The sequence below is a fragment of the Chelon labrosus genome (genome assembly GCF_963514085.1).
Source record: "Chelon labrosus genome assembly, chromosome: 19".
Taxonomy (NCBI): Eukaryota; Metazoa; Chordata; class Actinopteri; order Mugiliformes; family Mugilidae; genus Chelon; species Chelon labrosus.
The window spans coordinates 5,888,815-5,911,785 of record NC_140352.1 but is presented as its reverse complement, the minus strand read 5'-3'; the positions used below and the strand labels follow the sequence as shown (position 1 = coordinate 5,911,785).

At 42.4% G+C, this 22,971-nt stretch overlaps 1 protein-coding gene across 2 annotated transcripts; it reads left to right on the top strand.

Annotated features, from left to right (window-relative positions):
* The first annotated feature begins 1,907 nt into the window (after positions 1 to 1,907).
* gpam (glycerol-3-phosphate acyltransferase, mitochondrial) lies at positions 1,908 to 22,357 on the top strand. Of its 2 annotated transcripts, none has more exons than XM_084567646.1 (21): positions 1,908 to 2,297; positions 7,971 to 8,113; positions 8,311 to 8,430; positions 8,898 to 8,971; positions 9,917 to 10,030; positions 10,263 to 10,412; positions 10,605 to 10,704; positions 11,008 to 11,144; positions 11,839 to 11,938; positions 13,265 to 13,477; positions 13,836 to 13,949; positions 14,121 to 14,206; positions 14,883 to 14,995; positions 16,151 to 16,221; positions 16,841 to 17,108; positions 17,248 to 17,411; positions 17,741 to 17,818; positions 17,928 to 18,065; positions 18,168 to 18,357; positions 18,530 to 18,588; positions 19,097 to 22,357. In XM_084567646.1, the coding sequence occupies exons 2-21, from the start codon at positions 8,030 to 8,032 to the stop codon at positions 19,211 to 19,213; spliced, it is 2,490 nt and encodes an 829-aa protein (XP_084423772.1). In that variant the 5' UTR covers positions 1,908 to 2,297; positions 7,971 to 8,029; the 3' UTR covers positions 19,214 to 22,357. The 2 variants fall into 2 exon arrangements, with proteins under 2 accessions (XP_084423772.1, XP_084423773.1); XM_084567647.1 differs by lacking the exon at positions 1,908 to 2,297 and adding an exon at positions 7,487 to 7,556.
* The last annotated feature ends 614 nt before the right edge of the window (positions 22,358 to 22,971 follow it).

The window sequence follows — 22,971 nt, the reverse complement described above, 5'->3', positions numbered from 1 at the left end:
AGAAGGTACAGAAGGTCAAATAATTTAAATAATCGTTTAAAATAAGAATTCTTAATATAATATTGTAAGTTATGAGACTATAAAAGCCTTTTTGAGTATATTGATATGTTCCATCTTTCTAGCTCAATGGTACAGTCCAATAATGTGCAGTGTAACTGTCTGACCACTAGAGGGCGCACAATAACAATAATCCTTTTATAAGGTTTATTATTTGTGTTAACATCATGTTTAAAGTATATTTATTGGACAAAATAAAAAACATATCTTGTTTTTGCGAAAACTTATTTGTTTTCTTTGTTGCTTATCAAAAAACAAAATGGGTTATTCATAAAATGTAAACATGGTCATCATGTACATGTACTTCTTTGCACTAAAACAAAGGGAAACATGCTTGAGAAACTTTACTGCCATTCGTATAGTCATTAACCATAGTTTTTTTTGCATATCCTGTTGTAATTGCCATAGTTATTGTGAATACTGGAACACTGTCTGTCTGAACTTAACCATATGTATATCCGTACAACAACTCACCCTTCTGTAACACATAACTCCATGTTATTCATGTTAATGGGCACTATTGCACCTTAACTGCATTGCGTTACCTTGTACTTAAACATGTGCAATGATAATATATCTGAATCTAATATAATATAATCTTGAGATCAAACTGGGTTGTTTGTGGCTCCTGAACTAAAATAAATTGGCACCTCTTGCAGCAGGGTAGTCTAGACTCTTGACTGGTCCGGCCCGCTTGAGACACATTACTGCCACTCATATAGTCATAGTTTTTTGCATATCCTGCTGTAATTTCCATAGTTTCTATTTACCGTAGTTTTAAACTGCAAATATCCCGATGCAGTAGTTATTGTGAATACTGGAACAATGTTTGTCTTAACGTGCGGCACAGTGGCGAGGTGGTTAGCACTGCGGGTTCGAATCCATGGGCCGACTGGTTCCTTTCTGTGTGGAGTTTGCATGTTCTCCCTGTGTCTGCGTGGGTTCTCTCCAGGTACTACAGCTTCCTCCCACCATCCAAAGACATGCTGGTTAGGTTCATTGGTGATTCTAAATTAGCCTTAGGTGTGCATGTGAGTGTGAATGGTTGTCTGTCTCTCTGTGTTGGCCCTGTGATAGACTGACGACCTGTCCAGGGTGTACCCCGCCTCTCGCCCGATGACAGCTGGGATAGATTCAGATTCAGAAAACTTTATTTGTCCCCAGGGGGCAATTTAAGGCACAGGTGAGCAGCTTAACATGCAAGTACAGACATTTTAAGGTGCAAAAGAGACAGAAACAGAACAGGATTATGACTGTCCAAAATATCCATGGAAGAATGTAAACAGACTGTATAAGTAAAGTGACTTAAGTGCAAATGTAAACAGTAAACAGTAGTTACAGGGAGTATATGCCAGTTATAGCCGAGGTAGAATGGGTAATAAATAAAACGGGTAATAAATAGGCTCCAGCAGACCCCCGCGACCCTTAACAGGAATAAGCGGGTGCAGAAGATGAATGAATGAATGAATGAATGAATGAATGAATGCATATTTGTACATTTGTACATATTCTGTACCATTCTCAATCCAGCTGCACAACAACTCACCTTTCTGTAACAGATAACGCCACGGTATTCATGTAAATGGACACTATTGCACTGTGCATTTGCTTGTACTATTTTTTATTTTATTTTACTAGATTTTATTTTATCTTTCTTTTTACTTGTGGTTCTTAAGAGTGTTTTTTTTTTTTTATATGCAACTAAGCTACTGTGACCAAGCAATTTCCCCTTGTGGCTCATTAAAGTCCATCTAAGTCTACTGCTTCTTGCACTTCTGGTAACTGCATTGCGTTGCCTTGTACTTAAACACGTGCAATGATAATACAGCTGAATCTAATATAATATAATCTTGAGATCAGACTGGGCTCTCTGTGTGGCTCTTGAACTAAAAATAAATTGGCACCTCTTGCAGCAGGGCAGTCTGGAGGCTCGACGGGAGCAGCGCCGCCCTCTAGCGGCCGCTGTCAGAACGGCACTTCACGGCCGTTGGCTGCAGCCTGTACCACAACAGCAGCGCGGAGGGAGCGGGTCCTGCCTCCTGTCACACATACCCCGCCTGTCAGTGCCGCTGCCGCTGCTGCTGCTGCTGCCTCTGCCGCCGCCGCCTGCGCCGTACCACTTTCCTTCCCTTGAGCTTGATGCGCGACATCACTCGGACTGCGATACTTTCTCGAAGACTGTCTGTTTTGCCGACGGGTTCAACTGTTGAGATATGACTCAGCGCAGCACGACGTTCAAGGTAAGCGAGGCTGCGGTCTCGCGCGAGCGTGGCTAGCATGCTAGCGTCGATGCTAGCGGCGCTACACACACACCGCGGCCGTTGGAAGTAACTGTTACTAACGGTGACCTGTCATGGAAACAATAGCCGCTCCAGCTAACCCTCTGTTGTTGTGGCTGGGGAAAGATGCGACGCTTTTTTTTTTTTGGGCTGTTTCTCCCTGAATAACTCGACATTAGCCGGTTAACTTTACATTGACATTGAGTTAAAGAGCACCATTGACATTGTGTGTGTGTGTGTGGGTTAGGGTTTCACATTTTAATATCTCTGCGCATCTTTTCACATATTTTAATTAAACCGCCTACATATTATTAACATCATATGGTTTTAACTGTACGTTTAGTCCTGTAAGTCTTTGCTAAGATGTGACCCATGAGGCTCGGCTGCATGCCATGCAGTGCACCGGCACACACACACACACACACAGAAACACGGTTTATTAACTGTAAACGAAGATAAAAGCTGTAGCCGCATGATTTGATATCATGAGCAAGGCTGTGATTTACGCCAAACTAAATACTGGTGATAGTGTGCGTAAAGCAGGCGAGACGCCGACCAGGCTACCCGGTCTGGGGGCTATTGTTGTCTGCTCTGCTAGCTGTATCTATCCGCACTGCCCCATCTGTCACCGAGACTTCTCCTGTTTGACCTGGTTATTATCGCAGACGAGCCTGGAGCTTGTGACACGGATTAACCTAGTCCCGTACAGTGTGTAGGAACCAGAACAAGGCCTGTCTTTGTCATATATTAAGTCCGGATGAGAGCTGGTGCTCCTTTAACATCTTAAAGAGCTGCATTTCTTTCCCCCTCCAGTGTAATTACATATTTAGCATATTTTTGTATTGTGAGCTTGGTAGCTAAAAAAAATAGCAGTCATGGTTAATTGGTTTGCATTCCTGAAACACCCACTTCTCAGTTCATTAGGTACACTGCTGCATTTTTTGCACTGTCTTGCACTAAATCCCATGAAGGTGAAGGTGTTGTCATGTTCGGTTCGGCTTCAGTTTGTATTTATTTGAGCCTTATATATATATTATTCTGCGCCTATACGTGCACTTTCTACCTTCAGTCATTTTTGTAAATCTTTAACTTTAAACATACAAGAATGCCAGCGTACCTGTACTCTAATGCACCTATGATTTTGACAATTTAGTCAGTGGAGTAGGCTAAATGCTGGAAACCATTTTGTGGTTAATACAGTTGAATTACCACCTGTTTCAATATAAACTGAACATTATAACAATCACGAATGTGGATTTAATGCACGACTCTCTCATTTATTTGTATTCACTAGTGTACCAAATGAAGTGGCACATGAGTGGATGTCAACTAGCCATAATAGCCTGATATACTGAAGCTTTACCGCTGCGTTATGGCCGCCCTTCACTTGTTACCTAACCTCCCCTACTTCTCATTCTTCAGCATCGTTGTTTCGCATCCAACAAAGTCACCCCATCAAGCCAGAGTACTACTCCCGGTCACTGACCCCCCTTTTGAAAGCCCAGTCCCCCCCCCCCCCCCCCCCCCCCATCTGTGTGCATGTCACCTACGGCGGCCACGACTCCGCAATAAGACAATAGCATTCATCCGTTTGCGGGACGCTAGTTAGGCAGGAACATCTTTGCCAAGAAGCCTGCATGCCCGCCATCTGACTTATTTATTCACAGAAAGACAGAGCTACACTGCCCTTACTACACACACACACACACACACACACACAGGCTGTGCAGTATCAGATGTGAGAGCATTCATTCATAAAGTGACCTGCTAACCTGCTTCCAGATGATCACAGGCACTGGCCGTTGTGTTTTCTGTTGATTAACTTTCCATATTCTCTCTCCAGACCACTAGACTGTTTGTTTTATTGTCACCGTGCAAAGGGACAGACATCCTGTTTGAACTGAAATAACCAGCTGCTTGTTTGTTTATGCATTCAAGCAATACGTTGGGTGCAAATGTGCCAGTTTCTTGGTTTTGAAAAACATAAATATGTTGATATGTTGGTACTTGGGGCTCAAATGCTGCACCTGTAACAATAACATCTACCAAAAACGTTTTGTACAGCTAACAAATCACATTATGTTAATTAGTTATGGCTCCTAACCGAACCGTGAACTCTGCCTCTCGATATAAATACACAAAAATGGACAAGCCTTGTTGAAACTTGATGGTTAATGCTTTCGTAACGCTTCAGGTAGATGCCCTGGTTTCTCTCAGGTCAAATATTGTAATTCTACACAGTGTGACAGGATGTGAAATTGACAAATTGAAATCGAATCTGTTCGTATTTTATCAAAAAAGTGCTCTGTGCCCACTCAGTCGTTCACCTCTTTGATAAACTGATTATTTTATTATAAAAGAAACCTGTAACGGCGCCTGAATTTAGTAAAAAGTAGGATTTCTGTCTTCTAAAAAGAGCCAAGACAAATAGATTTTAAAAAGCCTGCTGTGAATGATCTCGATCAGTGCGTATTGAAAGTTGTTGTTTGATGTAAATGTGAAATCTAAAAGCTCTGCTTGAGCGACTCGTAAAAAAAGAGGAAGTCTTGTACCGATACTGTCGTGTGTGTCGCTAACTGTTGTGCACAGTGTCAGTCTTATAAAAAGCTTTCTGCAAATGAAGGAAGTCAAGTTTTCACTCGGATGAACGCTTAGATGCGAGAAACTTGTCAGCTAAAAATGGTGGGGGCGTTAAAGGCACAATACATTCTGAGAATTTGACCCCTGACATAATGTAGAAAGTCTGGCTTAACCAGAGCGAGCAGACGCTCACGCTGGCAGGATGATGCCACGTGCGGTGGGAGGTTCTGTTTTTGTTTGCTTTTTCATGTTGAAGGAAGGCAGGCAACATCTGGCTCGTCATCATCAGCGCTTGTGCAGTGCAAATTATGAGGCATCTTTTTTTTAAAGTTAACTTAAAGCAGCACTAAAGAAGTTTTCCTCTTCGGTCCCCCTACTGGTTGGAAGTGTAATTGTCCATTACTTCCGTCGTAAATAAGTAAGCCTACTGCATCCTACTGTCGCAGGCACGTTATTTGTTTATGCAGAACCGGCTTTGGAAACAATCAACGATATCGAAGGATGTCCAGTGACAAGGTAGAGTAGGTTGCATGATTTTACGAAAGTATGATGTATTGCAACATTAGAATGAAGTAAAACAAAATAATGACATTGCTTGCTATTTTTATTTCTGTGTGAAACTGTAAATTTGAAACGGCAGATTAGCAATAGCCAGATAGGTTTACATAAGGATGAAAAATAAAGAAACGTATTGCCTAACAGTTTAGCATGTAATAGCCATTTGCATTGTCTGTGAAAATCTTGTGAATGTTGTTGAAAAAAGTTTCAGAGACCGTTGTGAACTAAGAATCAACAACTTTGGGAACGATCAAACATTTGGGGTTATTTTGGCAGTTATTGTCTTAGCTTGCAGTGATAGTTACAGCGATATTTAGCTTAGCGATAGTTACATACAATAGCGAACACCTTAGCTAACATGAGCCATAGCGATAGTTACATATATATTAGCACAATAGCTAACGCCTTAGCTAAGATGAGCCGATAAAATAATTGACAATGTATTGAACACCGATGCACACTGTTTGAAAAAAATATTACCGGTATTACAAGTCCAGCAGCAGCAAAGCCAAGTCGCCATCCGTCTTGCATTTTGTTGCCTCCTTCAGCTCCTTCAGCTCTCGCCAACGAGTATGAGCCGGTCCGATATTCACTCTCGTTTTAGCTCTTTCTTTATCATGCTCTCGTTTTCTTTTCTTCGCCTCATCGGACAGTAGGCTACACTCCTCCTTTTCTTTGCAGGCTCCGTCATGAAGCTGGTATCTTCCACACACCTGCTGAGTGTTCTCTCACTGATCTGATTCACTCTCTCACTGATTTGAGCCTCAACCTACCGGCTTTTGTAGCCGCGTTGCCGTAAAGCAGGTCAAATTTGTAGTCTTTTTAGAACTACAAAAACGCTACCCGACGAAGCAAAGTTACATAGTGCGGTTACAGCCAATAGAGGGCCGCAAAGCGAATACAGAATTGGCTTTCACCCGGTTTTGAGGTGATAAATCACTGAAACTATTTTTGAAACATTATTTTAAGGTACTAAAAACTCTTTAGTGTTGCTTTAAAAAGCAGAGACATCATATTTCTAGGCGCTTTTCAGAATACATTAATACGGTTTAAAATACATTACAGACATCAAAAGCATTTAACAAACTATAATACACTAAAAGATACGACAAAAAGATAAAAAGATTTGGTTTAAAAATTAAAAATCTGGAGAGAGTGACGGTCAAGGAGGGTGTGATTGGAGAAAAAGGTGGGTTTTGAGATGAGATTTGAAAATTGCCAAAGTGTCGATGTTGCGGATGATGGGTGGAAGGGAATTCCAGAGGCGGTGGGGCAGAACGGCTGAAGATCTCTGGACCCCCATGGTGGTCGTGCGGGCAGGAGGGATGGTGAGGCTGATGGATGAAGATGATCTAAGAGTCCGGCTGGGTGTGTTGACGTGGAGGAGTTCTGTCAGATAAGGAGGAGCGAGGTTGTGGAGGGCTTTGAATGTTAAGAGCGGGATTTTGTAGGTGGATGCGGTGGGTGATGGGAAGCCAGTGAAGCTGCTGGAGAATAGGGGTGATGTGGTGAGAAGAAGGGGTCCTGGTGATAATCCGGGCAGCAGCATTTTGCACAAGCTGTAGTTTACGGAGGGACTTGAGGGGGAGACCGGTGAGAAGTGAGTTGCAGTAATCCAGGCGGGAGGTGACGAGGGAATGGACCAGGATGGCGGTGTTGTCGGCGGTGAGGGACGGGCGGTGACGGAAATATGCAGACCGGGTAATGTTATCACCCAAACTCTTGACTTGAGGGGAGGGGGAGACAGAGGAGTTGTCAATGGTGAATGGTGAAACTGTTAGCTTTGGAGAGGGTGGATTTAGAACCAATGAGAAGAACCTCAGTTTTGTCACTGTTCAGTTTGAGAAAGTTGGAGGAGAACCAAGTCTTGATTTCTTGGAGGCAGTCACAGAGGGAGGTGGGAGGTGGGGTTAGAGGAAAGGTAGAGCTGGGTGTCGTCCGCATAGCAGTGAAAGTGGATATTGTGTTTATGGAATATGTGACCAAGGGGGAGGAGGTAGATGATGAAGAGGACTGGGCCGAGGACAGAACCTTGTGGTACACCAGAGGAGACGGGAGATGGCTGGGATGCAAAAGTTTTTAGTTCAGTATTTTCTTTATATCCACTGCTAAATATCTGCTTCCCTGTATCTTGAGAAAATTGTTGTCGTTCAATTCCCTGCAGTAAGTTCACAGTAGGTTTAGGTGAATGTTTGGAAAGTCAAATATGTAAAAATCTTATCTTTAACCTCTTCTTTTATTTAAAAGCGGGATGGACAACGGAATCAGATTTAGTCTGAGAGTACAGTAGAGTTGGAGATTGCATTTTTAATCTGCAATCATCTCTCGTCGTATAGTTTCTTAAGATACTCTAAGACGATCTGTCCGAGTTGTGGGTGACGGATTAAAATATTGCGTCAGATGAATGAAAATCAAAACCAAAATGTATTGCCAGGAGGAGCGGCTTCAGTCAGATTATTTAATTGTGATATTATGTTTTTTTTTGTGTCTTGACAGCTTTCCAGCTAGTGGTGTGTGCGGTCTGGAGGGAGAAGAAAGGAAGGACAGCAGAGAACATGGAGCTGTCCGACGGCTTGTTGCTGCAGGTCAACAACGGAGAGCAGTGGTGTAACCGCTGGAAACATCCCAACGATGACTCGGTAAGCGACGGACCTAAATTAATCTTTGTAATGCAATTGTTGGGGGTAGGATCAGCGCCGTGCATCTTATCAGATCAAAGGAGAGCTAAATCTCATCTCGGCATGCGTGTGTTCCAGAGAACAACAGGTCCTCGCACGTGTTTGATTCTATTTCTTCACCCCTAATTGAGTTTCGCGTGCGGCTGTGTGTTTTCCAGGACCGCAGCACCAGCCCTTCAGTCCTGCGCTGTGTCACCAGTACGTGGAAGGAGGGTCTGCTGAACAGGAAGAGGCCCTTCGTGGGACGTTGCTGTCACTCCTGCACACCGCAGAGCTGGGTAACGTTACACCACACCTAATTAACTCTGGCTAATTAAGCTCATTTACTGAACTTCCTGTCGGTCGCAGGGTATTATGCGTTCACCACATGCACCACAAAATGATTTATCCTCACAAGAAATGTGTTTGATTTGCAAAGGTTTCTGTAATATTTACAGAATAGTGGAATTTCTCTAAGAGATGTCACTAACACTGACCTTAAACTTTCCTCGGCCCAGACACACTGTGTGCTTTTCATTTTAACATATTCCACAAGTGTGTGAAGCACTAGTTCGAGCGCCAGAGGAGAAAGTAAACAGGTCGTTCATGAGAGCATGACAGGCCAGTGAAACTTCAATAAGAACAACATGTTTTCTTTGCCTTTTCCCAGTAATTATTGCTCAATAAGCAGGAAATTAGATAATACCGACTTTGTGAACTTTGAAGCGTCTTTTTGTTGTTTCTAACGATTCGTGTTGTGCTGCAGGAAAGACTGTTCAACCCCAGTATTCCATCTCTGGGTCTGCGCAACGTCATCTACATCAATGAGACGCACACTAGGTAAACAAAGCAAAGTCTGCCCGATAGATAGATGTACCACTTCCTCCTTCCACGGTATTGTGCTCTGCACCCGCCACTTCTGAAACCACACATCGATACTTTCACGTGTTGACTTGGCATCTGATGAAACTCACGCCTCGCAAACAAGACTTGTTTTGTACAGTACCAACAATAAAGTTCAGCTAGGTGTGTAATAAATGTCTTTAAGTCAAGAGGACTGATCTGTGAAACAGTGGAAAGGTAGACAGATGAATTATTCAGTGTGTTTGTCAGTGGACACTGGACACATGCATCCAGTGACTGACATTAGCAGGCAAAACTCAAGACGCCTTAATGCCTCAGAACTGAACACTATAAACATGAGCTTGATGTAAACCTAGAGCGTTTGGTGTCATGCCCCAAACTGCACAGGAAAAAGAGGGTTTATTCTTAATAGTGTTAGCATGTGGCGATATCCCACAGCCAAGTTCACCGTATCCAGTCTGAGTACATTAGTATTGTTGGCTTCGGCTGAATACAATCAGCGCTGCTTTGTGTTTAAGCTCAGAAAGGTGGAAGAACGCTGACCGCCCATTGTTGAGAAGGCTTTGTGAAACTGATACGGCAGCCTAAGCTTTTCTCTGTTTCCTGAAAATGTGTGAAAATTACCAAGAACTGTGTCAGTCCTCTATCTGAACTTTTTTGTTGTATTTACTCAAGAATCTGATCAGTTTTCTCATACGTAGTCCAGCGTAGTCCGTGCATACGCAATATTTGAGAATGTGTTCTCCGCTTGACATGTTGCACTGCCTGCTGCTCTGCGGACTGTAGGTTTGTTAGGGTTTCTCAGTTGGACAGGGCCTCTAAATGTGTTTTAGGGCACAAGGGATTGTAACATCTAATCCTGTGTATTAACGAATGTTAGTAATCATAGGTGCATGTGTGTGTGCGTGTGTGTCCATGCAGGCAGCGGGGCTGGTTGGCACGTAGACTGAGTTATGTGCTCTTCGTAACGGAGAGAGATGTCAACAAGGACATGTTCGCCAGGAACGTAGTGGACAACGTGCTCAACAACAGCAGGTAGGAGTCGTCTGAAGGAAATGTAGCCCGTGTCAAAGACGATGCTCTTGTGGGAGCACAACACCAAACCAGGAAATGGTTGCAGTTACTTAAATGTTTCCGTAATTGCAGTTGCGGATAAAGTGTGTAAAAAAGAGATTAGAATAAGTGAGATTTATTTTGAACGATGGTGGTTGAAGGCTCAAAGAGTCAGACCTGCAGTGTGTTCATGCTCTGGTTTTGTTGATTGCAGGGTGGAGGCTTCTATTGTGAAGGTTGCCACAGACTTTGAGGCGGCAGCCAGCCGTCCCGGCCAAGAGCACAAAGCTGTCAGTAAAGTGAAGCAGAAAGCCAGGGCCTTCCTCCAAGAGATGGTGGCCAACATTTCCCCAGCCTTCATCAGGTATACATGTTGTTTGGTTTGTAGGAATGTTGTTTTGTCTCCATCTTTTAGGAAAAACAGTGGATTGCAGCCTTTCTTCTGCTGCAGTGGGGTTTATTTCAGAGTGCGACACAACAACATATATATGGAGTAGCCTCTACTACATTTAGACTTGTCTCTGATCTACATCTTTGCTTTTTGTGTTTTGTCCAGGCTCACGGGATGGGTGCTCCTGAGGCTGTTCAATGGGTTCTTCTGGAGCATTCAGATCCACAAGGGACAGCTGGAAATGGTCAAGAAAGCTGCGACAGAGGTCAGCAGCTACACAAACACACGCAGGAAATGAAATAAACTGTCGCCACATGATCTGCCACGAACAAATACGCAGGACTGTGCTTTCAATAAATATTGTACTCGTATGTCTAACAGCTAAGCACACAAGTCTGAAGCAAGCTGACACACTTAGATTCATTCTCATAGCAGAGCAGTCTTTAATATTAAACACTAGAGAGGCTTTGGGAATTTAAACGTCTGGTCTCTACATGTATACTGTTCATATAAACAGTAAACGGTGAATATGCTTAATGTTAAAGTCATTCGTGTCTCTTCTTCGCAGCAAAACGTGCCGATGGTTTTCCTCCCTGTTCACAAATCCCACATCGACTACCTGCTCATCACGCTGATTCTGTTCTGTCACAACATCAAAGCCCCACACATCGCAGCTGGAAACAACCTCAGCATCCCCATCCTCAGGTAAAGCAGCACGTGAAGACTCAGAAGTTTGATCTGCACATGAGGTGTGTGTATTTCTGATTTCCGTCAAGCATGAAAAGATCAGTTTGATATCGGATGAAAGAGAATGCACAACCAGCTTTGCAGCAGGTTGTGAACCCGTCTTTAACCTGCTTCAGCTTGTATTTGAAGTTCTAATATTGATCTTCTAACATAACATACATGGGAATATAATCCGTATGTTGAGTAAGCAACAAGCCTAATGCCTAAATAGTTGACCTGTCCATAGTCATGTGCTTGTTTGACTAGTTCATGATAACAACTTATCCTCAATGAGTGCTTGAGCCATTTTGTAAAGTTTCTGCACATGGTATGAACACAGCATTAGAAGAATATGTGTGAAGCAGCTTTACTTTAAGGCAATGGTCATATCAGCTAAAGGGAAAGGAAATTCTGATGAGGTTAAGAAGGTAAAGGGTTGGAAAATGCACAGAAAGTATAATGTTTCTAGCATTTATGTATATTCAGATTCAGAAAACTTTATTTGTCCCCGGGGGGCAATTTAAGGCGCAAATGAGCAGCATAACGTGCAAGTACAGACATTTTTATTCATGTGTATGTTTTATGACAGTAAGAATTTACAGGCACGCCAAAACACCCTACGCTGAAATGTAGAAAGCTTAAGATGGAAAACCTTCTTTCTTTCTGCTTTCAGCACCCTGATTCGTAAACTCGGAGGATTCTTCATACGCCGGAAGATGGAGGAGACAGGGGATGGGAAGAAAGACGTTCTGTATCGATCACTTTTGCACGCAGTAAGTCTGCAGTTTGTCTTTTACAGTAAAAGTAGTTTGTTCTCCTGATTACTGCTGTGCTCACTCTTGAGTGTCGAGAGAGCTAAAAACTAGCTCAACATCTTTTCTCCTTTTTGTCTAGTTTTAGTTTAAGGTCAGGATAATAGCTTCCACGCACAGAATTTAGTCTAACGAAGATGTTCCTACGTCAGTGCTGTGATGTTTTAGCTTATTAGTTTTGGTTTATACAAGTTCTAGCTTCGAGTCCAAGCTCAGTACATTCAATATTGTTTTTTGGCATCACATGATGAGTGGTTATCTCTATCTGTAGCTTTAAATGCTCCCAGTTTTGACTTCTTTGACATGTTTGGGTAAAATATTGAAGGGACAATAATCAAAGTTTGACCTTTGAACTGTTTTATGTTGAGTCGTCGATACTTAACGTACAGCGAATAAGGAGTGCTTAAGAAACAAGAGATTAAATGTGAATCTGAACCTGGTGTTTTTGCTTTAGTTTTTGGGATATGGCAGATTAACAAGCTTTTGTTAGTCAGTGAACTATCACGAAGGATTACTGATCTTAATATTAACCCTGTGAATGAGTTGAGAATAACGAAGGCAACACAGGGTGTGTATTGTTCCTCCGAGACGAGTCTGCATCGTGTCCCAGAGATAAGAGTTATCGACTGAAGCCTTTGGCCGTTGAGCCATATTTCATCTTGTTCTATCGACGGTATTTTACCTCACTTCCTGCCCGAACGGAGAACAGAAGGTTCCCGCTACGGTCATGGTTACAGTGGATAAAGGACCGAGTGGTTTAAGAAGATGAGATTTTAATCTTTCATGCTTGTGTTGCTCGCAGGAATGTAATTGGCTAAACTCCTCTGCAGGCAGAAGTAAGCAGTAAAACGTGCTGCTTTGACTCCAGTTTACTCCCGTGAAAGCCGATCCAGGATGTCTGTCCAGTTCCCAGCTTACTCTGAATGCCTCGGCCCGGAGTCTATTCCAGGATAAACCTTCTATTCTCAAAATACGATGTGCATAGCAGGACGCAGCTGTGTACATATTGTACTCAGGAGGATATCAGTACACAACACGTCTGCCTTAGCACATGCTGAGTATATCAGGGGTCAAAGTGTCGATTACCACCACTCATTTTTAACTTGTATTCAGACTGCGTGTCACTGCACGAGCTTGATGTCTGTAATAAAGTCTCAGCAAAATTTGATTTAACGCAAAACTGTTACAACCTTTATACAAATGTGTTTGCTTGGCCTCACAATGCCGTCTCTGTCATTCACCTCCAACCTATTCTCATTTCTCTCCGTGTCATCAATCGTCGTCCAGTACACCGAGGAGCTGTTGCGACAGCAGCAGTTTTTGGAGGTCTACTTGGAGGGCACTCGCTCGCGCAGCGGTAAGCCGTCCCCGCCGCGCGCGGGCATGCTGTCCATCGTGGTCGACACGCTGTGCACGGGCTCTATCGGTGACGTGCTGGTGGTTCCAGTTGGCATCTCCTACGACCGCATTATCGAGGGCAACTATAATAGTGAGCAGCTGGTGAGTGCTCACACGGTGTGCCTGTTGTTTGTGTGTGTGCCTTTGCTGTGGCAACCCAGGTGTTTGCTTTTATGTTCTTTAAAATACACACACAGAAAATTAGGATTTCACTTCTGAATTTGTGACTTAAAGTTGTAAAGAGACAGAAATACTTTATTAATCCCCGGGGGGTAATAGGGTTCATTACAGCTGAATAAATCCAATAAACCACAGTAAAAAAACACAAAAAAACAGAATTATATATAAAAATAAGTTAGAAATAAGGCCTATATACAATAATACAATATATACGATAAAATATAAGTTAAACAGCTTTAACTGTGTTGTCATTAATCTTTCTCTCTCTCTCTTTCTCAAGGGTAAACCCAAGAAAAATGAAAGTTTGTGGGGAATCGCTTGTGGAGTGTTCAGGATGCTGAGGAAGAACTATGGTTGTGTCCGTGTTGATTTCAACCAGCCCTTCTCCCTAAAGGTGACCGATCACAGATCTATATCAGCTTTTATACATTTATAAATAGAACTGCAGCAAATCAAGGTGTTATACAGTTTATTTTTTTCAATTAAATGATATAAAATGAACCAAGAAATGAAGAAAATTTAGTTTCCAACACCCATTAATTAACCGTTTCTATGTCACATGTAGGAGTACCTGGACTCCCAGAGAAGCCGCCATATTGCACCACCGGTGTCCCTTGAACATGCCCTGATGCCCGCCATTATTTCTACACAGTAAGCACAAACACACAGTCCCCCACTCGTGCGTCCCGCCCCGCCGCTCAGCAGTCCCACAGACCTTCCAGGACAACGACCTTCCCGTCCGAACTGAATTCCTCCCTCCCGCTACTCTCACAGCGGGGCCTGCCATTTGACATCTGAGAGCAGCTCTTGGGTTAGCACATGCAGGGGTCACGCCAGTTCAGAGCTGTCTCCTCATAATACGACCGATATAGCCGTACAGTGCTTTCACAAGGACGGCAGCAGTCTGGCCCAGCTGGTCCAGAGTCACAAGTTCAGAATTTGTGCCAGCAGGGGCGATTATAAACTTATACTGTCCCAGAATATGTCAGGTTTGACTAAGACTCAGCTCAGTTTAGCGTATAATTAACAGATTGTTTACAATTTAAAGCCGTGACACAGACAAGTGGCACAGGACAAGCTCTAGCACTCTTGTGTCATTTGTCTTTGAGTTACTGTATGTTCTTATATTGTTTTTGGTCTTAAATGTACCTGGGCATCTCTTGAGAGTTATATCTTAGTCGGACATACGCAATTAAATAAAGGGAGTGAACAGGACGGAGGTGAAATGAGCTGACTCGGTATCTCTCTAGACATGAAACAGATATCTCTAAGTATGCATACGTGCCATAGCAACATGAACATATTGGGTTGTTGTTATTTTTTCCAGGCCTGATGCCCAGCTGTTTGTCGGCCAGGAGGAGGAGCAGATCCACGGAGAGCTGCCTGACGACATCTTCAGACGACATCTTATCAACAACCTGGCCAAGCACGTGCTCTTCAGTAAGACATTTTACTGCCCCCGTACTCATCTACAGGGTGTTTTATCGGCGTTTACCAAGACTTGGTTAATATTCAAGCAGTTATACTTTAGTTTGATGATAGAAAGAAGGTTCATTTTTGTCAATAAACGATCCTGGAATTTATTTATTTATTGGAGCACATGTTTGCCGCTTCATTTTTATTCCCCGTGCTCTTTGTGCGCATTAGTCTCCCTTTCATCCCGTGTGAAAGGTGCACCTGCTTTCAAGCGCGAAACAAGATCCATCGTTCTGCCTCCAGTAATTGAAATCCAACACAGCGCAGCATCAGTCCATCCCGCTTCACATCACTCCGGGTGCTTTGCCCTGGGGTAGCACTACAGAAACCAGTTCTCCCCAGCCTCATTCAGCTGCATTCTCCTACGCTGGCCTTTTTTCTTTCTTTTTTTTTTTCCACCACTCAGCCAATCACAGAGCTTCCATCTGGATGGCATGTTGTTTTGAGCCAATGGAGTGAAGGGAAGGATAGGAACACAGCAGAGGGGGAAGAATGCAGCACCGGTTCGGACGCTGCAAACGTTTTACACATCTAGGGTGAACCTGTGCTTCGTGGAGCCTCTATCGACTCGGTTTAATTGATTTAACCCTGTTCTTGAGTCTGTATTTACAAATCGGGTACAGTACGTGTTGTAATGTTATCTTATCTCAGACAGCCGCCAACAACAAGTCTGGATCTGCCTGAGTTTTCCTTCCTTTCAAAAGTTAGTTTTGCATAAAGCTTGAATAAAGGGTAATTGGCTCTTTTATAAAGTAAAGTCATATCCTTACTACAGTAAAACGCCCTGAGATGTTAGAATTTAATTGACCTGAAGCTACCAAGTGTAAACAATTGTGGAATTTATGCTAAAAACTTGTTGTTTTAAAAGGTGTGTTCTTATTTGTCATAGATTTCTAGCCTGACCAGTCTTGCTTGCTTTTGCTCAACAATGATGACCTGTACAACACTGAGATAATGACTTGCACTACTAGATGGTTGAACCTCATCTTTTATACACCTGAGATCGTTTCTGTATCTTGCAGTTGCGCCATTCATCATAGAGCGTAACTGATTGGTTAGTGATGTCTGTGCGTTACGCTCTGTGTCGCTCATTATATCCTCTTTGCGTCTCCCCCACAGCGGCTAATAAGTCCTCAGCCATCATGTCCACTCACATCGTGGCCTGTCTGATGCTGTACAGACACAGACAGGTAAGTCGGCCTGTTGTCTTCCATCGCCTCCTCTCTCTCCTGGTGCTCTGGCACTTCCTGTTGTACCTGTGTAATTATTGAACAGCTCATTCTAGGAGAATTAAGATGACGCACGAGCCGACGCAAGTGTTGCCGCCTCACATCTTCAGTTCTGCAGGTGTCCTTGTCTTTAGCTTTCCACAAAATGAAACGTCTGTGACCCAGCAGTTTATTTTCTAGCTTGACTCTAACATTGTCAGATATTTTGGTCTACTGAGCACCAAGTAAACTCAATCTATGGACAGGATCTCTGGCGAAACCTTCATGAACAGGCTGTCTTAAACTTTTTTCCTGTTCATCTGGATTCTACTTATCGGGGTCCTTTACTTGTAAAATACTTCCATGTAGTTTTTATGGATGTGGTTCTTCCTGTATCCTCCTCTTATCACCTCTGTACATAGTGGTAGACTTCTGCCATCTGCTGGTACACTGATGCACCTAGTCGAATGAATGAAATTGTCTTGATATTGTCTAAAATGAAGTTCTTATCTCGCGTTTTGTTTGTTTTACAGAGTCTTTGATTTATGAGGATTTAGTTTCTGATCGAGCCGTTTTGTGTCTTTCCTCCGCTTTGCTCCAGGGGGTGGTGCTGTCCAAACTGGTGGAGGACTTCTTCAACATGAAGGAGGAGATTTTGTCGCGGGACTTCGACCTGGGCTTTTCGGGCAACTCCGAGGACGTGGTCATGCGGGCCCTCCACCTCCTGGGGAACTGCGTAAACGTGACCAGCAGCGCTAACCGCAACGGGGAGTTCACCATCGCACCCAGCCAAACCGTACCGGCGCTTTTCGAGCTCAACTTCTACAGCAATGGCCTTTTCCACGTGTTCATTTCTGATGCTATCATCGGTAGGTCGAGCTGACGCGTTCCTCTTCCGAGATTCATATTGTATCTTTGAGGAAAGTTTGAATAATTAATGTTCTTGGTTCATCAGTCCTAAACTTTGTGGTTTTCCTCAGCTGTATTTCTTTCATCATGTGTCTCCAGCCTGTAGCATCCTGTCACTGCAGCGAGAGCTGGTCACGGAGTCTGATTCTGATCAGTCTGACCAGCCCGGTGGTCATAATACTCTGCCTCTCAGCCAGGAAAGACTCATCCGCAAGGCCGCCAGTCTCTCCCACTTCCTCACCAATGAGGTGGCTGTTGCACCAGTAAGTCCTGCACATCGTCACTCCTTTCCCAAACTTTGCACTCTGTAAAATCAGATGAAATGCAAAGTGCTTCTCAAAGGAAATATATATTAAAATAACTACCACTAATAAAAGAACTATGACTGGTTTATAGCTTGTGATCATAATGTTTCTGGCTCAGTTTTTACAAGACATTCTATCACTGTGTAATTGATAACTTTAAACTCTAATTGATAATTATTTCCAGCATAATTTAAGCACGAGTACTGACGTTAACCTTCAGCAGTGTGTTGTTTTTTCCTGTCAGCTCCACATGGTTTGTTTCATATTTCCTCCTCTCTGTCCCGCAGCCTTGTCAGACAATTTATCAGGTTTTCCTCGATGCAGTGACCCGGCTCATCCAGTACGGAGTTCTCTACGTGGCAGAGGTGAGTTTACGGACACAAACCCAGCAAACAAAGCGACAGTGACAGTTTCCCACGGACCATTTAATCTAATTTGTGATTTCCTGTGTGTGTGTGTGTGTGTGTGTGTCAGGAGGACCAGGAGGAACTGAGTCCCAGCCCCACAGAGGAACCTTGGCCCAAAAAGTTCTCTGAGCCTCTTTCCTGGAGGAGTGACGAAGAAGATGAGGACAGTGACTTTGGAGAGGAGCAGAGGGATCGCTACCTAAAGGTCTAGTTTAATAAAATCACTTTATTTGAATTTTAAAAACATGCATTTTCAGAACCGTTTTCACATTATGTTTATTTATTTATTTTTTTTACTGACCATCAGGTGAGCATTTCTGCAGAGCACCAGGAGTTCTTTGTCTTCCTCCAGCGTCTGCTCAGCCCAGTCCTGGAGGCCTACAGCGGAGCGGCCATCTTTGTCCACAGTCTGAGTCAGCCCATGGCCGAGTCTGAATACACCCAGAAACTCTTCAGATACCTGCTCACTCGCACAGAGAGAGGAGTGGCTGCTTACGGTAATACCGGACCCTCTAGATATATTTATTCATATCAACATTTATCATTCATGTTGAAAAAATTAGATTATTTGCAGGTGAAAGAATAAATCATCTGGATTCCTTTAGATTTAATTTGGTCTGTGACTTTCTGAGTTTAGTGCCTTTTTAATAAAATTCTGGTATTTTTCAGGTGAAAGTGCAACTCATTACCTGGTTAAGAACACAGTGAGGACTTTCAAAGAGCTTGGGGTAAGTGTGTGTTGGCTCTGTGTATTTATTTCAAGGCTGGAGGGCAGGACTTTTTCATATTAATGAAAATATTAATGTTCCATCCGTTAGCAGAAACTGTTTTATACCTACATCTCTTTAATTTTCAGTGTACCAGTGTTTTAAATTAATTTGGTGTCTGATCAAGAGTTACGGGTGTAACTAGGGTTCTATGAGTTCACTGTCTCTGGAAGCCGAGAATAATAATAAAAAAGAGACGTTTCTGTTGCTCCAGATGAAAAAGAAACTTGGTGTTTAGAGGATTAGAGTCCCAAAAAGAAAGTGATCGATGTCTAGGACAAACACAGATTATTATTTTCCTTGTTAGAGACTGAACAGTGTCTGTGTAATTACTCAAACTACCAGCAGGGGGAGAAAAAAGTTCCACCTTGTAGCTTTAAGTTTCTGAACACCTGTTAGAGTTTGGATGGCGTACAGATTCCTCCAGCTGGAGTTAAGTGAGTCACTCTGTGTTGTGATTGTTCTCCAGGTCCTAAAGGAGAGAAGGGAGAACAAGGTGACAACCCTGGAGCTGAGCAGCACTTTTCTACCTCAGGCCAATCGGAACAAACTCCTGCAGTACATCCTAGGTTTCACCCTGCTCTAACTGAGACGCCGTGCAGCCCACCCAGCTCGGACCCCAGGCTCCTTCCAATAAAGGGCTTCTACTGGTTACTTCTAAACACTCCCAGGTGCTACTCTGTGGAAAGCTTTACCAGGAAGTGCCTTCACGTAAAAGCCGCTAGCAGGACAGCTGTTAGCCGGAAGAGACTTGAAGCCAGTCTTCCTTTTTGTTTCGTCTTTCCTCCCCGTGGTAGAACCGTGCAGCTGATAAAAACTCGTGTGTCGTTCTCTGAAGAGGTACCTCTTTCTTTGTGAACTTTGCCAGCGAAGTCGGGAAGGTTTTAACACGATCAAAATTTTAAGAAAATATACTCGAGCAGGTTAGAAAACGATGATGATCTCTTTTACAGCAATCCGAACAAAGCAGGCAGCCTTCCTGTCTGTACAAGTGAACAAACTAAATATGCATAGGAAATAATTGTAATCATAACACTTTATTTCTTTTTTTTTGTGTTTACTCGTATTCTCTCCAGTGCGCTCTGCTATCACACAGTAGAAAAACAAATTGTACATAGCCACAGCAGCAGCAGTGTGTAATAGAGATACGCCGACGCCTGAGAGATGCAGCGTCCCTGCAAAATGTGTACATATCAAACTTTTCATAAATCAAAGTTAATGTCCGTTATTATGCCGGTTAAAGATATCAACACGGTTCGTCCTGCAAATTCAAATCACACCTGCTGAAAGTCCGGCGGAGTCGAAAGTCCTGAAATCACCGACGTCTGGAGTTAAGTGCTTTCAACCCACTGATCTTTAAGTGCATTCAGTTCCACTTTTCATCGTGGCTTTTTGATGAGAAGCGACTTTGGTCACACGTTTCACTTTTCAAATGAATGTTACGCACAGCACTTAAAAAAAAAAAAAAAGAAATACCAGCCATCTCGTCCACTTACATTCATATGCAACAAAGCTCAGACACTCTTTGCTCATGCCTTTTTCAGGGAAAGCAGATGTTCGGGATCACCGCTGGTTTGTTTCCTGTATTATAATCACTCTGTATAAAAAGCCTTTATTGCTGCTGAGAGAGCAGTTTAGCTCCGATAGTCGGGCATTTGTACGACAGACGTGCGGCGTAGTGCGGTAAAAAAATATAAACGGTACATATCCACTGTAATCCACTTGAACATGTGAGGATAAGGTAGTGTCATGTTTAACTGCCAGTCGTGTTTAGTTATTCTTTCTTATAGTTGGTTATAGCGATGCTTTAATTTTGCATAATCATAGTTGAAGGAGGATTTTAAACTACCAGTAAAAAATTCTAATTTAAAAAAAAATCTCCTCCTAAATGAACTAAATATGTGTCGAAACAGGTTGCGAATAACTCATCATGAAATTCAACCTGATAGTAAAAAGAAAACAAACAAAAAAAATTGAAATTATTTCTATTATATCATAAAATAACATCACGACCTAGTGTTTAAGGTAGCTCAAGATCGAAATACGCTGAACGTAAATGTTTATTCTTCTTGTTGGTGTGTGACTTTGCATGACTGAAAGCAACAAAAGAGAAAAAAAGGAGCACGTTTTTAAAAGGGTCAAAGGAAGGACGCCGGGCAATAAAAGAAAAGAGGACCGGCTCTTCTGATGATGGGAAAACATGTAAAGGAATATTTATACCGAAAGTGTTTGTGACGATTCATTTAGATGCTTTTTCTCTACTTTATTTGATAAATTCTGTCAAAGCTGTGTTTGAGCTGACCCGTGTGTGGAGGAGGTCAGTAGTGGATCGGCGGTATGTTGAAGAACAGTAAAGTATGTTAAATGGGAATGTGTTCATGCTTGAGATTTAAAGCATTTCTGAGCCTACTGTCTGTACGAGCCCCTCCACCATCCCCCATCCCCCCCTCTCTCTCACCGAGGGACCACTCGGCCAAGATCAAACCACTCACTTATACGTACTGTACTGCATGTTTCCTCTGGTCGCCTTCACTCATCGACTCTTTAGTGTGCTGAGCGTTTTTTCCAGTCTGGTGTGTGAATTCTTTTGAAGATAGTCGTAGTAGGAGATAAACTTTGTTACCTCTCGAATGTATCTGTCCCTGTGATATTGTAGGATACTCCACGGTACAGATAACGACGTAGTTTTTATGAACTGGCATCGTGGGACATCCCACTGCTCCGTGTAACGCCGTAGGATATAAAACATGCCTGTGTCCGGGGGGGAGCAGGTGCCTTCTTAATGCACTGTAGTGTTTTTGTTTTTTGTTTTTTTTTGTTGTTGTTTTTTTTTGTGTGCATGTTAGCAGTTTCTGTGGGAATCTAAAAAAAGAACACTGTAGATTGTAACTTATACACAAGTGGCGAGAACGTGTTGTTACCCTGCGAAGAATCACCAGCTACTAAAAGAAATGTCACCTCCTTTTGTTTGTTTTTTTGTTTTAGTTTTCCCCCCTGTTGCTTGATCGAAGCAAAGCACAATTGGCATTATTAGATTTTGTTTTTAAATAAATTAATGATAGATTAACAATGATCTTGTCTTTGGTTTGTTTTCAGTCTGGGATGGGGCGGTAAACGGTAAAACGGTTTAATGTCGGCATCTACTAAAAGAAAATCCTCTTTATTCATACTTAAAATGTCTTTAACACAAGTTGAGGAAAAGTCTGTGAGGAGTTTCAGTTTGGAAAGTTAATATGTCCCACCCTCGTGCTGTCTGTGAATGCACCATGCCACATGTGGTTCCATGGTGTAATGGTTAGCACTCTGGACTCTGAATCCAGCGATCCGAGTTCAAATCTCGGTGGGACCTTAATTATCTTTCTAATTCTCTAATTATTTCTATACATGTATTTACCGAAAAAAACAAAGCGTTCAGATAATAAATTCAAATTCAGGAAACTTTATTTGTACCCAGGGGGCGATTAGAACCACATGAGTTGCTAAACAAGACACAAGAAATTTGAACAATTTACAATATATACAAAAGCTATGTTATAGATGTTTTTCAACCGTCAATAGAAGATATAAACAAGGATAATGAAAGCAATAACTTAAATGGTTGACACATAAATACCCAGGTACATTTTACCAAGACTTCTGTAGCGTGTATAGCACATGATTGTATAAGGAGCTGTAAAAATGAGGATTAAACATGTCTGGTTTTGTAATGACTGAAAAAAAGATGATGAATCGGAAGAGTGCAAATGTGTTGTATGGAAAAATAAAAGGAAGTTGAGAGTCGCAAATATTTCTTATAAATGTAGATGAAAACAGAAATTCTGATGAAATCGTAGTCTGGCAGCTTGCTTCCAGAGGTTTCTTTAGGTCGCAGTCTCTCCCCTGGAGGCGTGGGTTCAAATCCCACTTCTGACATAATGTTTTCGTTAATTATTCAGAAAATTGATGGAGTCATTGAAAATATAGTCATTGTAATCCTATTTTCCAAGAATTCCACAATGAAAACATTTGAAGTTTATATGTTTAGCACAAAACAAAATGAATTCATGTACAACCAAACTTTTTCTTTTGTTTTGTCTTTATGTTCTTCTTCTTCTTCTTCTTTATGTTTCTCTTCCAAGGAGCCAGATATATGTTTACTTCACAGTGCAGGTGGTCACATCTCCTCGGCTCTTTCTTCTTCTGCTGCTTTTTCCTTCTTCTTCTTCTTCTCTCCTCATATTATTGTTTCTCCATTCTAAATGACGGGGCAAAAACGGGATAAAATTAACGCTCTTAAGAATTATTCTCAGGATTTCTTTTTATAAATCTTATCTATAGGATATTTACCATTATTGATGAGAGCAT